The sequence below is a fragment of the Mustela erminea genome, chromosome 19 (genome assembly GCF_009829155.1).
Source record: "Mustela erminea isolate mMusErm1 chromosome 19, mMusErm1.Pri, whole genome shotgun sequence".
Classification (NCBI taxonomy): domain Eukaryota; kingdom Metazoa; phylum Chordata; class Mammalia; order Carnivora; family Mustelidae; genus Mustela; species Mustela erminea.
The window spans coordinates 43,228,111-43,246,599 of NC_045632.1; the positions used below are offsets into that span (position 1 = coordinate 43,228,111).

The following is an 18,489-nucleotide window of genomic DNA, read 5'->3' on the forward strand; positions in this document are numbered from 1 at the left end:
TCTTGAAACATACCTCAAAATGGACAGTTCTTTTTTTTTTTTCTTTTTTCCCTTAAACAGCTTTCAGAAAAAAACATTTCTTTTTATAGTACAGAAATGAAGTATTCATTGTTCTAAATTAACAGAATAACATTATGTAAATAATCATAGTATATTATCGAAGATTGGTAACAAATTTCCAGAAAAGAAATTCAGTTCACCATAAGTTTATGAACCATCTAGGACCAGCCAAGTGTTATATTAAATGAAAGAGAAAAATATATATGGACTTTTTTCAAGTTGCTCACAGTCTAATAGGATAGACAGTAATAATTGCAATACAGTTATTATAATTGTTAAATTTCCTTAAGGAAAACTTTGACCCTATCTCCAGTTGTCCTGTTTGACTCATTTCCCTAAAATGAAGTAGCTAGCTTCTGAATGAGAATGCTTTAGAGTTTTGTTCAAGTTAGGAGTATATGTAGTTTATTATATGTTAGCTTGTATGTTAGAAAATGAGTGGCGTAAACACTAGACATTTAGTTTGTTATTCCACAACAGAAATACACAGGCATTTTAGGAATAGCACGATGTCTCCATAAGTCATTGGTGCTCCAGACTCTGTATTTTTTCTTCTCTGCTATTTTAACATGTGTCTTCTATCCTCAAGATACAGAATGGCTACTAGAGCTCTAGCACATCACATCTAGCCATCACATCACATCCAAGCTATAGTCCCAGAAGGAATAAGGAGGAAGGGTAAATGAAAACTTCCATCTGAGTTAGCCTCTTTTTTATGTTATATAGTGTTATGTTATGTTATATTATTTATATATATATTTTTAAAGTAAGCTCCTTGCCCTATGTGGGGTGTGAAATCACAGCCCTGAGACCAAGAGTCACATGCTTTACTGAGCCAGCCAGGCGCCCCCTGAATTTGCCTCTTCTCGAAGAGCTTGTCACAGGGGAGCCTGGGTGGCTCGGATGGTTAAGTGTCTGCCATTGGCTCAGGTCATGAACCTGGGTTCCTGGGATTGAGCCCCACATCAGTCTCCCTGCTTGGCTAGGGGCCTGCTTCTCCTCTCCTACTGCTCCACCTGCTTGTGCTGTCTCTCATGCTCTCTCTCTGTGTCAAACGAATAAATAAATGTTATTTTAAAAATAAATAAAAAAATAATAAAGACTTGTCACAGAAACCTACCCAACACATCTCATTGTTCATCCTTGTATATAAGGAACATCTGGGATGTTTTGTTTTCTTTCTACTTGAGTACTTTTCTGTTTCTAACAATGAGAAAAAAGGGGGGAAAGGAAATTTAGTATGCAACTTTTAATTGGTCACAACTAGGCATTTTAAAGTTACAGTGAGGTTTGTTACGTAGATTATTTCAAACTACGGTATAGACCTTTCTTAAAATGACAGTAACATCCATTCCAGGCTATTGCGAAAACACACACATAAAATTAGATTTTGGTCTCTAGCTCTCTTCCTTTAAATTTATACTTAAATAACTTTTTGGGTAAGCTGCATATACCCCTGAAGGCATACCAATTTGTGATATAATTCTATTATTAGAAAATAAGAATTGCCGGGCACTGTGTGGCTCAGTTGGTTAAGCATCTGCCTTCAGCTCATGTCATGATCCCCGGGTCTTGGGATCGAGCCCTGCATTGGGACTGCTCCTTGGGGAGCCTGCTTTTCCCTCCTCCACCTCTACCTCCTCTCTCTCCTCTCATGAATAAATAAAGAAAATCTTAAAAAAAAAAAAAAAAAAAAAGAATTGTCTTAAGAAATAATCAGTTATTATGGCTCAGTTGGTGAAGCATCCAGCTCTTGATTTTCGGCACATTGGGTTTAGTAAGGAGTCTGCTTATCCCTCTCCCTCCTCCTTTATCCCTCCCTGTACACACATTCTTTCTGTCTAAAATAAATAAAATCTTTATTTAAAAAAAAAAAGGAAGAAAAAAGAGGAAAAAAGAAAGAACTTACCTTGTTGACTTTTTCCCCTTGTTACCTATTACTAGAAAAGACAAGTTAATATAAATTGAAATAAAACCTACTTTGTTTACATGGATGGTACTCAATAACCCAACCCAGTTCTCTGCCTCCAGGCATCCTATTTGACCCATTTTCAAATAAAGTGAAGTGGCTAACCACTGAATGAGAATGCATGCATGTGAACTTCTTCCCTTTTACTCTAGGATCTTACTTTTTCATTTAGCATCAAAAGCATATGAATATACAGTTGTAATAGCTACAAAGATGAATTTAAAACTCAGTTGAACCATCTTTTTTCTAAGAACTCAAAAAATTGATCCCTAGAAGATAGTTTGCAGGCCATGTTTCCATTTGTTCTTCTGGGTCTTAAAAGCAACTGGACTTAAATCAAGTTCAATAGAAAGTTACCAGAAGCTTCTTAAACTTCTTAACTTTGTTTCGTTTTGTACTTTTTTTTAAGATTTTATTTTTTTATTTGATAGAGAGGGAGCACTAGCAGGAGGAGCAGAGGGAGAGGAGAAACAGGCTCCCCGCTGAGCAAAGAGCCCAATGTGGGGCTCGATCCCAGGACCCCGGGATCATGACCTGAGCTGAAGTCGGACACTTAACCGACTGAGCCACCCAAGCACCCCATACTTCTTAACTTTGTCTGAAGGGTAGAATAAGAAATACCCATATGAATAATTTCATAATCTGAAAAACCACTGTTAAAAATATGAGCTTTTAAGTTGGTCATTATTACATATATACATATACACAGAATCTTTAGAAGTTAAAGGGAGAAAGCTGGTATTTCCTGATGGCATGGTAGGTTTTGCTTTACCAGACAAGGAGAGACGTATAAAAACTTACCACATTTATTTTTTGCCTTGTTCTCCAGAAGTTCACAGTCAAGTTTGGTTACAGTAATTATAGTAATTTGTATAACCCTAAATTTGGAATATATTTATTTCCTGTTCTTCTGTTGAAAGATTTTTTTTCTGTTTTCCTTGACCTAATTTGTATTTATGTTGTAAAATGCCTCATCCTTTCTAAAAATAATGTATAAATCAATAAACAAAAAAGAGTACACAAATTTCTAAAATTTTCAAGAAATTGGGAAAGCTTCACATATCAATTAATGTGAGAAAATCAGCTAAACATATCTCTCTTATCCTTTTCCCATCTACTAGTATGTGGAACAGACTGTAGTCTTGACTCCTGTCCCTTCCCCAAGAGGATATGGCATATGTTGCCTACCTGGATCAGACCAGAAAGCAAAAGCTGCAGAAATACTATTGTTACTAGTTACATACAGCTAGTGCCCTCATCGCACCCTGTCAGTTGCACACCTGAACTTTCTCTAGCCATTCTATCCACCCTGGCCTTTTAGATTAGGGACAGGAATTCTGTAAGAAGGCTTGTGGCAACATTGTGTGTGTCCAGAAAAGGGTTGAATAAGAAGCAACTGGGTGGCTTAATTGGTGAAGCATCTGAGTGTTTGATTTCAGCGCAGATTGTGTCAGGGTTGTGAAATTGAGCCCGGATTCAGGCTTCACACTCAGCAGGGTGTCTACTTGAGATTCTCTCTCTCCCTCTTCCTCTGCCCCCGCTTTCCCTGCTTGTGCTCACTCGGTCTCTCAAATAAATAAATCTTAAAAAACAACAAAAAAAAGCAACTAAGAAGTTACACAAACCTAAGGAAACTTCTTCCCTGTATCTTAGCTAATAGAGCAGCTGATGAATGAGGCTGTTTTACCTAACAACTAATTATAAGCTATAGTTATTGAATGTATTATAGTGTCAGATAATGGTAGATAAATAATTTGTGCATGATAAGACCATCATTGTTCAAAATAATTTATGTGTAAGTTAGTTGTAGTTATGTGTTAAATGACTCTTATTCTCTAAAAACACTAAGGTGGGGAAAGCTTGGCAGATATTCCACTTGTTTTGCCTACTGTCCCATAGGCGTGGTCATTTCAGTCCTAATTTATTTTGAATGTGTAAGACTCTTTATTTAAGACCATTATACTAACTCATTGCTGTAAGCACCCTACAAGATACTTTAAATATAAGATGCCACTATTCATTGCCTTATCCTACTCAAAACTCCTCCCTGTTTTTAAAACTAGATGAATATGGATATGGCGGTATTATACTCTGACCTAAAATATAGTTATATATTGGGGATACCTGGGTAGCTAGCTCAGTTGGTTAAGCCTCCGACTCTTGATTTCTGCTAAGGTCATGACCTCAGGGTGGTGAGATCAAACCCTGTGTTCGCCTCACCCTAGGAGGGAGTCTGCTTCTCTCCTCCTTCTCCCTCTGCCCCCTCCCCTTGCTGTTTCTCTCTCTCTCTCTCTCTCTCTCTCTCTCTCGCTCTCTCTCAAATAAATGAATAGATCTTAAAAAAGGAGGGGGCACCTGGGTGATCAGTCAGTTAGGCATCTATCTGCCTTCAGCTCAGGTCATGATCCCAGGGTTCTGGGTTGGAGTCCCACATCTGGTTCCTTGCTCAGCAGGGAGTCTGCTTCTCTCTCTGCCTCTGCCCCTTTTCCCCCTTCCTTACCCCCCAACTGCTTGTGCTCTCTTACATGCTCTCTCTCAGGTAAACAAATAAAATCTTTTTAAAAGTTGAAAATTAAATACTTTTTTTTTTTTTTAAGATAAAAATAAGGGGCTCCTGGGTAGCTTGGTCAGTTAAGTGTCTGCCTTCCAAAAGGGTCATGGTCCCAGGGTCCTGGGATTGGTCCCCACCGTTGGGCTCTCTGCTCAGCAAGAAGCCTGCTTCTCCCTCTCACTGCACCTCACCCTGCTTGTACTTTCTCTTTTTCTGTCAAATGGGTAAATAAAATCTTTTTAAAAATATCTTAAGGGCACCTGGGTGGTTCAGTGGGTTAAGCTTCTGTCTTGGGCTCAGGTCATGGTCTCAGGGTCCTGAGATTGAGCCCCGCATCGGGCTCTCTGCTCAGCAGGGAGCCTGCTTCCCCCTCTTTCTCTGCCTGCCTCTCTGCCTACTTGTGATCTCTTTCTCTCTGTCAAATAAATAAAAAAAATCTTTTTAAAAAAATCTTAAAAAAAAAAGATAAAAAATAAAATACAGTCATACTTGTAAACAAAATTGATAGTTATTTTTATTCCTCTGTGTGGTTTTCTTGTTGGTCCAGTCTTTTCCTGCATTTTGTAGCCAGAGGTATATTGTGGGGTGGTTGTTGTTGTTGTTGTTGTTTTTAAAGATTTTATTTATTTATTTGTCAGAGAGAGAGGGAGAGAGAGCGAGTACAGGCGGACAGAATGGCAGGCAGAGGCAGAGGGAGAAGCAGGCTCCCTGCCGAGGAGCCCGATGCGGGACTCCATCCCAGGACGCCGGGATCATGACCTGAGCCGAAGGCAGCTGCTCAACCAACTGAGCCACCCAGGCGTCCCTGTTGTTGTTTTTTTAAGATTTTATTTATTTATTTGACAGAGAGAGAGCAAGCACAGGTAGGGGAATCAGTAGAGAGAGAAGCTGTTTCCGCACTGAGCAGAGAGCCTTATGTGGGGGTCCATCCCACGACCCTGGGATCATGACTTAAGCGGAAGGCAGACGCTTATCCGACTGAGCCACCAGGTGCCCCGTGTAGCCAGAGTTTTAAGATTGTCATTTCTGATGCTCATTCTATATCTTCTCTTAGAAACAGCTCTCTGCTAAAATACCTTCCCTTGGTTCATCCAAGTGTCTCAGGTCAGTAGAGCATGTGACTCTTGATTTCAGTGTTGTGAGTTTGAGCCCTATGATAGGGGTAGAGTTTAAAATAAAATAGTACATATATATATTTATATAAAATACCTTTCCTCAAAACTCAGTAAAATGGATAGTCTCTGGTATTTCTTTCCCCTTAATGATTTACATTGGCATGTTAAGATGAAAAATCACAAGTTGCCTGGGTGGCTCAGTTGTTAAGCATATGCCTTTGGCTCGGGTCATGATCCTAACGTTCTGGGATCAAGCCCCACACTGGGGCTTCTTCCTTTCCAGTTCCCCCGTGCTTGTGTTTCCTCTCACTATCTCTATCTGTCATAAATAAATAAAATCTTTAAAAAAACAAAAAAGGATGAACAATCACTACCTCATACAATTTGATCAATACTGGTTGAGCTGAAGTGCAGGTGTTCAATATTAGTTAAATATAATTCATTATCTTTAAATGGCAAATACTTTCAAAAGTGGTTTTTTTTTTTTTGGAAATTTCTTCTGTGTCTTTCTGATCATGAAAATACTTATCCTTTTGAGATTCTTTCTCATGCATTATTCCTTCTTGAGAACCTAGTTCTTTAACACATCTTGTCCTCACAACAACTGCTGTAGGCTCTTGGCAATGAGCACCAGAGTTGGGACTGTTGGTAGGTAAAGCAAAAGGACGATAACAAGGAATACCACAAGAGAGAGTAAACTTTAACTAGAATGTTGATTATTAAGTTACCTGTTTGCTTTCTTCTTTAAATATGTGAATAAGGGGCACCTGGGTGGCTCAGTCATAAGCATCTGCTGAGAGAACAACCACAAAAACTTAGTGTGTTTATACTACAGCTTTATTTATAACAGCAAAATACTGGAAACCCCATTAAAGCACTGATGAAATCAATTCTGATATAATTACATGTAGGTACCAACGTGGGAAAAGGTCCTAGTAAAAAAAAGTAAGGAGCAGGGATGCCTGGGTAGCTCAGTCCTTAAGCATTTCCATTTGGCTTGGGTCATGATCCCAGGGTCCTGAGATTGAGCCCTGCATCTGGCTTTCTGCTCAGAGAGAAGCCTGCTTCTCCCTCTCCCACTCCCCCTGTTTGTGTTCCCTCTCTTGCTGTGTCTCTGTCAGGCAAATAAATAAAATCTTTAAAAAAAAAATGTGAATACAAACATATGTTGTAGGTACTGTTGTTTCCTACCATGATTGTGAGTTAAGCAGCCATACAAGTAATAAATTTTGAAGATAATGAAATGTTAGACCTTAAATACCAAAACGTTAATTTTATGTGTGCATACTTTAGAAATGAATCTTAGAATCTTAGCCTGATGGATTTTTTTACTAATTAACATAGCACTAGAAAAGTCTAAATATGCTATTAATGACTGATTAGTAGTCCTACAAGTGAATCTTTTCTGGCTTGGTTACTTTTATAGAATTTAACTGTCTTTTTATTTTGTATTTCACTTACCTAGTTTTGTAAAACAAACCACTCTAATAATTTCATGGCTCAAAGTAATAACTGTTCATTATTTTCATGATTCTTAAGGCTGGCTGGACTCAGCTGGTCCATTCATGTGGTGGCAGCTGGGATCACTCATGCCCCTGAATTCAGCTGGAAGCTCAACTGTGTTTCGAACATCCAAGATGGTTGGATGTAGCTGGAATAGTTGAAGATTGTCTTGGCCTTTCTTTCCAGTTTGCCAGTTGGACTTCATGGTGGCTCAGGGCTCTAAGAGCAAAAGTGAAAGTTATGAGGCTTAAATGGCGGGCCCAGGACTTAACCCTCATAACTTCCACTATATCAGTTGGTTACATTCTGTTTGTCAAAGCAGATCATAAGACCAGCTTTCAAAGGGAGTACCTAGGTATTCCACTTCTTGATGGGAGAAGTGGCATGCAGGTACAAGAATGGGCAAGAATTATTAACAGCCATCTTTTTAGACAATCTGCCACGCTTACCGTTATATGTTTGTCGTTGATAATATATTTTTTAAACATTTTATTTATTTATTTGACAGAGAGAGAGAGATCACACGTAGGCAGAGAGACAGAGAGAGAGAGGGAGAAGCAGGCTCCCCACTGAGCAGAGAGCCCGATGCAGGACTCGATCCCAGGACCCTGGTATTATGACCTGAGCCGAAGGCAGAGGCCTAAACCACTGAGCCACCCAGGCATCCGTTGATAATATTTTTAATCTCAAAATTGACATAGGAGAAAATAGCAGTCATACTTTTTTTTTCTTTTTTTTTTTTAAGTGGGCTCCATGTCAAGGTGGGCTTGAGCTCATGACCCTGAGTTCAAGACCTGAGCTGAGATCAAGAGTCAGACACTTAACCAACTGAGCCACTGCGGCACTCCATGCATTTTTCTTTTTTGACCTGATTTTAGGTAGTGATAGTTCTTCCCCGCTAAGTTGAGCTAAGTTGTTGAGGACCACTAAATATCAGTAAGCAAATAAAATTTGTCTATTTTTCTCCCTAGTATTGACTGTGCAGGTATTTTGAAACTCCGCAATTCAGATATAGAACTTCGAAAAGGAGAAACTGATATTGGCAGAAAAAATACTAGAGTACGACTCGTGTTCCGTGTGCACATCCCGCAGCCCAATGGAAAAGTCCTTTCTCTGCAGACAGCTTCCATACCTGTTGAGTGCTGTAAGTGAGCTTGTGATGTTTTCAGATTTTGTTTATAATAAGCCATTTTCTGTTTTGTTTATAATGTAATATTTGGATCAGAAGTATAAATTGAGGCACAGAGATTAGATGTCTAATGTGATTTTCTTGTATGGAAATAAGCTGCTTGTTTAGGTGGGAGGGGTGCTGATTTTGGAGTTAGGAAATGGGTTCTCATGATAATTTGACCATAGGTAACTGTGCCTGTTATTGTGCCTATAGACAAATTCTCTTGACCACAGTTTTCTTAATCTATAAGAAAAGAAGATGGACTTGATGACATCTGAGAATCAGTTGAAGCTATGGTTCTGATACTAAGTATCCCTTGGTCACCCTTGTTTAATTAAAATGTGAGCCGCCTTTAAAAAAAAAAAAAGTGAGCCTTCTTGTTGGAAGATGCCTATCTCTGCAAGCTGACGTCTCAGCTAAATAAAGACTTTTAGGAGTTTATTTTTTGGTTCGTTTGTTTTATCATTAATCTATTTATATCCAATTGAGAAAATGAATTCCCTCCTCCCCCCCAATTTACAAAGGCAAGAAATGAGAATAGGCCCTAGAACTTGGTGCCTACTCCAGCTCTGGAGAACTGTGAACCTCTCGCAGGTTAGCTGGTAGGACTGGAGTTTTGAGACTGCTATTTAGATGTTTAGGGCATAGACTTAGAAGTGTTCTAATTCCATGTCTAAATTTTGTGTAGGAGGAAACTGAGGCACAAGTATCTGAAGTACTCCTTCAAGCTTATTGGCTTGCTGGTGAGAGCTGTGCCTAGAACACAGGTTTTCCTAGTGCTCTTTCAGTTATACCATTTTATTTCTGTCAAAACATGCATTCCTGATTTGGGATCAAACCTACTGCATTACCTTTCTGTGCTCCTTTTTGCTGTTTGTTGAATTGCACTACTACTTTATTATTTCCCGGTTGGCTTTGGGAATCACTGAGCAAATCCATGGTAATAGAATTCACTGTAGAAGTAGTTTTATATTAATTTTAATAGACAATACAGGTATATGCTACAAAATTCAAAAAATACGGAGTGAAAACAAATTTCCAGGTCAACTATTTCCGCTTCTTAGAAGCAGCTGTCATTGCCATTGTTCTTATTATCATCCCAGACTAGTCTGTGCCAGTATAAGCGTATGTGTATCTATTTTTTAGCAAAGCTCAATTATTTAAGTTGATAGAGTAATTCAAATTCTTTTTAATTTTTAATTTTTTTATTTTTTATAAACATATAATATATTTTTATCCCCAGGGGTACAGGTCTGTGAATCGCCAGGTTTACACACTTTACAGCACTCACCAAAGCCCATATCCTCCCCAATGTCCATAACCCAGTAATTCGAATTTTTGATATGAAGTTATTATAAAATGATTTTCTATTTTTTAAGTTTATTAAATTAATATGTGATTATTGCAAATATAGAAATGCAGAATGGTACAAAGAATAGTATGGAAATCTTTTGTAATACCACTGCCCTGAAGTAGTCACTATTAACCTTTTTTTTTTTTTTTTAAAGATTTTATTTATTTATTTGACAGACAGAGATCACAAGTAGGCAGAGAGGCAGGCAGAGAGAGAGGAGGAAGCAGGCTCCCTGCTGAGCAGAGAGCCCGATGCGGGGCTCGATCCCAGGACCCTGGGATCATGACCTGAACCGAAAGCAGAGGCTTTAACCCACTGAGCCACCCAGGCGCCCCAACCTTTTTTTTTTTTTAATTTTCTTTTTTTTTCGTATATATTTAAAAAATATATATCTTTTAGTTGAATGTAGCTGCTTATTATGCCTTTGCCATTTGTTGAACACAATTTTGCTGTTTCTTTGAATGTACCTGCGGTGGCTAGTTTCCACCATAAATATCTAAAACTTGAAATAGTCTACATCTTAGGCTAGCCAGTGCTTGTTGTCATTTCCCTTCTCTTTGAGCCATTTGGAACATAAGTATTTTCTGAGGTCTAAGTTAGTGCTCAGTACTTTCCAAGTTGTAGTCAATCCTATATCCCAGACCCATGTCCTATGAAAAGGGTCCATTTTAACATTCTCTTTGAGTGGGACAGTGATCCCAATTCACATACATTTTGTAGCTTGGTATTAAATACTTGGGAGAGCCAAGAGCCATAGTGAACTGGCTATGTGTGCTTCCTAAAGGTATTCAAGTTTAAATTTCTTTAAAATGTTCTTGCCAAACAAAACAGCTGACCCTCAAAGCCACCAATTTTCCACCCACGAAATAGAACTGAAAGTAGACCAGTTTTCCAGCTGTGAAGAAGAGCACATAATTCATACTTTTTATTTGTTTTAATCCAGAGAAACCTAAATAGGCATTTGGCAAGATGAAACCTTACAGAACCTAAGCAGTCAGAAGAAGTATAATCTGTAGCTTAAAGCTCAGACAGTTAAAAAAACAAAGAAAGAAAAGAAAACTCAAATAGAATCTCACAATATATAACAATTTGAAATCAGTCAATATCAGAGAAAGGTGACCAAGGTCACTGTTTATAAAAGTTGGTAATTTAAAGACTGGCCTTTTCTTAAAGACTTTTCTTAAAGACTGGCATTAAGAAAGACTATGTTTCACATACCCTGGCAAGAAAGAGTGCAGTGCACTGTGGAAACATTTACTTCCATTTTTAAAAATTCAGTGTGTACTTCATGTATGCTTCAGTTATTTAGAAAATTGCCCAGAATGGAATCCTGCTGTCACAGTAATGACCTGTATATTTTCTTGAGGAAAGAGCTAATTTTTTTCCTTTAGAAACTTGTCTTCTTTTAATTGTATGCAATGTAATTACATATGTTGCATTGACTTGCTTTATATAGTTACATTAGATTTATCAATTTTCATAGTTGTATGGAAAAAATGTATTGAAGACAAGCTAAAAGGAGAAAAGTGGATGAAATTAATGTTTTGAAGTCAATATGAAGTTGTAGACATTGACTAATTTTTCTTTGGTTGGTTTCTTTATAATTGTAAGAAAATTCTTTAGAAATCACACAAATCTAATAAATCTATTTTGTTTTCTAAATAATAGTGGATATTGCTACCATTGTCTCAGACTTTAAAAGCCCAGAGTTTGCTTCCCTTTATTTTTATTGTATAGCTTGAATTTATCATTTACGTATGGAATATTTTAAACTAATATTTTGTTTCTTCTTAACTCGTAAAAAAAAAAACAACAGCTCAGCGGTCTGCTCAAGAACTTCCTCATATTGAGAAGTACAGTATCAACAGTTGTTCTGTAAATGGCGGTCATGAAATGATAGTGACTGGATCTAATTTTCTTCCAGAATCCAAAATCATTTTTCTTGAAAAAGGACAAGGTAAGTAAGATTTAGTTGATTGACCTCAAAATAAAGGGTAGAAGGGATAAAATAAATTATTCAGATGTTTCACTAACATTAATCACGAAATAGTTTTCCTAAAGCTACAGACATCATTTATACAGATTTGTTTTTGGAAGCCATACATTTCTTAAATTTTCACATAAATGTTGAATTCTCATTAAGGATGTTTCAAAAGCAGTATTTCTACTCCTTTGTATACATATACTACTCAAGAGAACTGACAGTATGTTGCACAGAAACGAATATTTGCAGCCACATTATTCATAATAGCCAAAGTGGGAACAATCCAAAAGATCATAACTGTTATGTGGATAAACAAACTGGGGCCTATCCATATATGGGATACTAATCAGCCATAAAAAAGAATAAAGTACTGATTCAAAACACATCACGAGTGAACCTTAAAACCATGCTAAGTGAAAGGAGTCAGCACACAGTGTCCCAAATCAGCAATCCATAAAGACAGAAAGATTAGTGGTTGCCACTGGAGGGAGGGGAATGACTGTTAATGGGCATGGGGTTTCTGGAATTAGGTAGTGATGGTGGTTATAGAGCCCTGTGAACATACTAAAAGCCTCTCAATGTTATACTTTAAAAGGGTGAATTTTATGTATTTTATATATGAATGTATAAATTGTGTCATTTTCAGAAATGTAGAAGGATTCTGTGACTATCAGGATGTTTGATTTAGCCCTTCTTGAGCATATTTAAAACAGTTTTCCATTAAGCTCCTGGAGGACAGGGACTACCTCTACAAAGAAACAAAATACCAGTACCTCCCGCATCTCACATAGTGTCCCAGGAACCTGGAGGGTGGTGGAGGTGCACGAAAAAAACAAACACTTTCCATCAATTATTCCTTCTGATTTTTTAAAGCATTTTTAAAGTCGTGAAATACCTTTTTATAAGAAGAATATAACACATACTCATACCTCCTACCGAGTTTAAGAAGTAAGACATTTATCTCTGAAGGCCTTTTGAAACCCCTTCCCAAATGGATTCTACTCCTAAATCAATCCATGTTTTTCTTTATAGTTTTATGTATTTTCTCTGGTTTTAGGCTGTATAACATTGCATGTATTCTTCTGAAAATTGCTTTTTTCAGAGGTCAACATTAATGTTTTAAGATTGATCCATGTAATAGAAGATCTTTCATTTTCACTTCTTTATAGTTTTACTGTATGAATTGCCACAGTTGATTATGTTTCCTCACTGGGTATTTGGGCTGTATCCAGTTTTTGACATTACCAAACAATAACTAGCAGTGCTGCTATGAACATTTTACTGCTTATCACCTGGTGGACATAAATAAGAATGTCATAATTCTTTTTTTTTTTAAGATTTATTTATTATTTATTTGACAGACAGAGATCACAGGTAGGCAGAGAGACAAAGAACGAGGAAGGGAAGCAGGCTCCCCGCTGAGCAGAGAGAGCCCAGTGTGGGACTCGATCCTAGGACCCTGGGATCATGACCCAAGCTGAAGGCAGAGGCTTTAACGCCCTGAGCCACCCAGGCGCCCCGAGAATATCATAATTCTTATATTTTGTTTATCTGGTAGGTGTAAAATGGTATCTTGAACTTTGATTTTGAATTTCCCTGACATTTATTGAGGGTGTTATGGGTCATTTATGTATCCTTTTTTGTGTAATATCTGTTGGTGTTTTTTGCTCATTTTTTTCCATTGATACAGTTTTCATTTTCTTACTGCCTTATGAGATTGTTTATGCATTCTGGATATCAAAGTGAGTTGGTGAAGTGCCTCACTTTTTCCCATTCCTTAAGTGTATGTCATACAATTTTACCTTCCTTTGAACGTGTAACTGAGCTCATTTCTGAAACCTTCAGGGGTGGGGGCTTTGTGGGACTATTGGTTTCTGCTATAATTCTTTTCATGGGTATAGGACCATTTAAGTTTATTTCTTCTTGAGTTATTTTTTGTGATTTATACTTTTCCAGGTTAAAAAAAAAAAGGCAAACCTTCAGTCTGTTTCTCCTTTACTCTCACATTGTTACTACATTCACAATACTTCTGACTCCAGATGTGTGGGTTTCCCATATATCAACCAATTCTTTGAAATGAACTGGATTTTTTTTTTTTTCAAGACTTCATTTATTTATTTACTTGACACAGAGAGACACACAAGAGAGGGGAAGTGTGAGAGGGAGAAACAGGCTCCCCGCCAAGTAGGGAGTCCAGTGTGGGGCTCCATCCCAGGACTCCTGGATCATGACCTGAGCTGAAGGCTGACGCTTAACAACTGAGCCACCCAGGCGCCCTGAACTGGATTTTCTTAATTAAATTAAATTCTGACAGTATCTGGAGTTAGCTCAGACCACAGCTTAAGGGCTCAGTACCATAAGACTGCCCCCTACTTCAAATGCCAGTCGAAAGTAGTAGGTGCCCAGTTGCCCACATCATCTTTCTGACTTGGCTACAAATTGGAGGTTCCCATTACCCCTATCTTGGATTTGATCATTTGGTAAAGCAGAACTCAGAGCAATACGTACTTGTATTTACCAGTTTACTGTGTAATAGAGAATATCATAAAGGATACAGGTGAACAACCAGGTGGAAGAGATATGTGGAATAAGGTATATGGGAATGGGTGCAGGGCTTCTCTATCTTATGGACATGCCACTATCCCAGCTACCCCCATGTGTTTGACAACCCAGAATTTCCCCCAGTCTCTGGAGTAATTTAGTATTTTTATGGAGGCTTCACCACACAGGCTTGACTGATTATTCCTTTTCCAGCCCCTCTCCCTTCTCTGGAGAATGGAGGTGGGAATGAATGTTCCAAGGTTCTAATCATGGCTTGGTCTTTTGGTGACCAGCCACCATCCAGGGGCCCACCAGAAGTCACCTCCTTAGAACAAGAGATAGTTCTGTCACCCAGGAAATTCCAAGGGATTTAAGACCTCTGTGTCAGGAACTGGGGTCAAAGACCAAATACAGGGCGCCTGGGTGGCTCAGTTGGTCAAGCATCTGCCTTTGGCTTAGGTCATGATCCCAGAGTCCTGGGATCGAGTCCCACATCGGGCTTCTTGCTCAGCAGGGATTCTGCTTCTCCCTCTACCTCTCCCCCCCTGCTCATGATCTTTCTCAAATAAATAATTAAAATCTTAAAAAAAATAAAAAGAAGACCAAATACAAGAACAAAAGGTATTCCTTGTGCTGTTCGTATCACTTAGAAAATCGTAAGAATTTTAGGAGCATTGGGATGCCGGCGTGGCTTAGTTGGTTAAACATCTGCCTTGGGCTTAGGTCATGATCCCAGGGTTCTGGGATCTAGTCCCATGTCAGGCTTCTTGTTCAGCAGGGAGCCCGCTTCCCCCTCTGCCTGTCACTCCCTCTGCTTTGGAGTTTGAGCGCTGTCTCTCTCTCTCTCTCTTTAACAAATAGAATCTTTAAAAGAATGTTTTAAGGAACTTCAGGAGTTTTATCCCAGGAACCAGAGGCAGAGACCAATATATATTTTCGCTATTATTTCACACAAGGATTTTATTTATTTCACTGAGTTTTCAAATTTGTTTGACATTAATTTGGTTATAATACTGTATTTCTGCATCTGGAATTAGATCCCTTTTAAAAATTGTATTCTGCTGTTATTTGTGCCATCTCTGGTTTTTTAGCCAGGGTTTCCAGAGTACTTTGACTTTATTGATCCTTTCGGTTGGTATTTGTTTTCTGTTTCCCTCATTTCTGTGTTTTTTTTTCTTTTTTAGGGCTTAATATGTTTCTTTTTCTTAATTTAAATGGTAATCTCATTTGTTTTTCATCCTTTCCTCTTTTTAAAACTTAAGTATTTAAGGCTATACATTACCTTTGTTGCCTCTTAAAATTTCAACACCTATTTTTTCCCTGAATACTCTTTCTTAGGGTTTAAGTAAGTTTAAATCTTTTCATACTAAACCATTCCCATTCTGTTGACTCTGACATCCTCATAAGCTATCATTTTATTTCTTTCATTTATCATCTAGCCTCTCAAAAAGGTAATGTTACCACCTTTATTTCCTTACCTGCTACTTACTCTTTCGTTCTCTGTATTGAAACATAACCTAAAACTTTTGACAGTCAACTACCCACACTTCTTGACAGTCTTTTCTTTCTTGGCCTTTGTGTGATTGTATTTACCTGGTTCCTGGCACATTTTTAACTGTCCTCACTCATCTTTTTTTAATCAGTTTTTCTGGCCCTTAAATATAGATGTTTCCCAAGGTTCTGTGGTTCAGCTTTCTTTTCATTATGTTCCTTCATTCTAGGAAATTTCATCAGTCATCATCATATCTCCATCTATAACCACATTATTTTTTTTTAACTTCTCTTATATACTTTTTACCCACCAAATCCTGCATAGATGGCCCACTGACACTTAAAATAAAAAATCACATCAGACGTAACAAACCAGTTTGTTTCACTGGGTCCCCCAACTTGATTAAAAATGTTACATCTCCCTGTTCTTAGGTGGGAAACCGTATTTTTTCATGTGTTTTCCTCCTTAAAATTCACTTCCCGGGGCCCCTGCATGGCTCACTCATTAAACATCTGCCTTCAGCTCGTGTCATGGTCCCATGGTCCTAGGATCGAACCCCACATCAGGCTCCCTGCTTGGCAGGAAGCCTGCTTCTCCCTCTCCCACTTTCCCTGCTTGTGTTCCCTCTCTCACTGTCTCTCTGTCAAATAAATAAATAAAATCTTTTAAAAAATAAATAAAATAAAATTCACTTCTTCCAACTCCTTTGATCCTGACCCATACCTGCCTGTCTAAAAGAAGTATCAGTTCTGTATCGCAGTTTATTAATTCATCAATTATTTATGAAGCATCTGTTACATGACAGACACTAGTCTAGGCATTGGGAATATGATGGTGAATAAAATCTTAGAGTTGCATGCTTTGATGGCCTGCATTCTAGTGGGAAACAGACAATAAAGATGTAAGTGAACAAGATAATTCTAGATAAAGGTACTATGAATTAAGAGGGTAAAGTGATAGTAACTGAATATTGATTTATATCAGGTGGTCAAGAAAAGTCCTTCTGCAGCATTAATATTTTAAGCAAAAGAAGAAGTGTAAGGAAGAGATAGTATCTCAGAGCTTCCCCTTTCTGTTATAAAAATTCATTTGTGCCTGAATATAATAAATGTCTATTTATGTAAGGCAGTTTCATGATAGAATTCCTTTATTTTTGAGTGCTTTTAGTTTAAATTGAATCATGTTAAATGGTAGCAATTACTGGTTTCAGATAAGATGCGGCTGTGAATATGTAACTCCCATTCTGAAAGCACCATCAGTAATCCCTTCATATTTTAGGCTCCGTGACATGGCATTTAGGTCACTGCCTTTCTTTCCAGCCTTATTTCTTACTCCTCCGTGAGTCATACTTTATATCCCACCAACACAGCTGCTTATGGTTCCTTGTATTGTGTAGTTTTTTGCCATCTTGGCTTTGCTTGTGCCCTCTCTTCTGCCTAGGACCACCCTCACCCCCGCCCTGTCACTTGAATTCTACCTTATTTTTAAGCCTCAGGAAAGGCTTAAAAAAAGGCTCTTATTTTTAAGAGCTCAGGAAACCTTCCTTTACTCACCCCTTCACCAAGACTAGGGTAAGAATCCTGAATTATCTTGGCACATTCAGAGTGCACCTTTATTACTGTAACCGCCACACTTTATTATAATAAACTGTTTGTATTTGCCTTTCATCTGCATACTGAGGGTAAGCGTATCCTTTCATCATTAACTCAGTAACCCAAAGTGCATGGCCCATCAGGACCCAGCAAATGATTGTTGAACTGAGCTGTATTTTTGTGTAGGCATAGCATTTGTCTGTAGTATCTCTTGTGCACAAGGGTAGCCATTATCTAGTTACCAGACTGGAAAATGATCGTCATAATTAAGAACGTGTTTGATTGAGCCTTTTCAGATATGAAAAGACTTTCAGATGAAGTCATGCTAACTGTGAAGATACTTGTGAGAGTTAGTCAATGGGCAAATGCCCTTGACTTAATAAAGAAGGCTTTAGGGACGCCTGGGTGGCTCAGTTGTTGCGCGACTCCTTCGGCTCAGGTCATGATCTCAGCTCCTGAGATGGAGCCCGTGTTGGGCTCTCTGCTCAGTGGGGAGCCTGCTTCCCTGCCTCTCTTGCCTGCTGCTCTGCCTACTTGTGATCTCTCTTTCTCTCTCTGTGTCAAATGAATAAATAAAATCTTAAAAAAAGAAAGAAAGAAAGAAAGAATGCTTTAGAATACTGCACATCAGACTAGAGTGAGAGCTTTAGTAGCATTTGGGTTCTCCCCCAGGTGAACAATTCACTTGAGAGGAAGAGACAGAAAATGTGCTGGCCAGATCTTTGGATGACACAAACATGGAAAGCCTAGCAAGTATATTCAAAGACCATCAGTGTCTAAAAAGATCTTGGCAAGCCAAGAAATCCAAGTCTAGTAGGGAAAAATTAATCTAGTAAGTGCTGGGAGAAAAAATACGTAAGTGCAGTGTAGGAGTTTGAACTTGGTGGTAGGAAATGTAGTGGACTGAGGGAAACTATGGTACACTAAGTGTAAGTCAGTATTGTGCAGTTGCCCCAGGAAACTTTTATTAACAGACACAGTGTCTTCACATAAGGTGGCAAGAGCCTTAGTTGCTGTCTACCATGCTGGGTCATTTCCCACCTGGGCTGTTCAGTTCTGGGCTTGGTACATTTGGAGGGAGATGGTCGTGTTGGAGAAATGTTCGAAGAAGAGTGGGCAGGAAGGCTAATTAATAAAATACTGTGTAAGAGGTAGAT

General features: G+C 38.3%; 1 protein-coding gene across 2 annotated transcripts in view; it reads left to right on the top strand.

The window, feature by feature from the left end:
- NFATC3 (nuclear factor of activated T cells 3) overlaps positions 1 to 18,489 on the top strand; it is a 135,436-nt gene that overhangs the window by 71,101 nt on the left and 45,846 nt on the right. For both annotated transcript variants that reach the window (XM_032325751.1, XM_032325750.1), the window contains exons 5-6: positions 8,170 to 8,342; positions 11,540 to 11,680. In XM_032325751.1, coding sequence (XP_032181642.1) covers positions 8,170 to 8,342; positions 11,540 to 11,680 — 314 coding nt within the window. The remainder of the gene's footprint in view (positions 1 to 8,169; positions 8,343 to 11,539; positions 11,681 to 18,489) is intronic.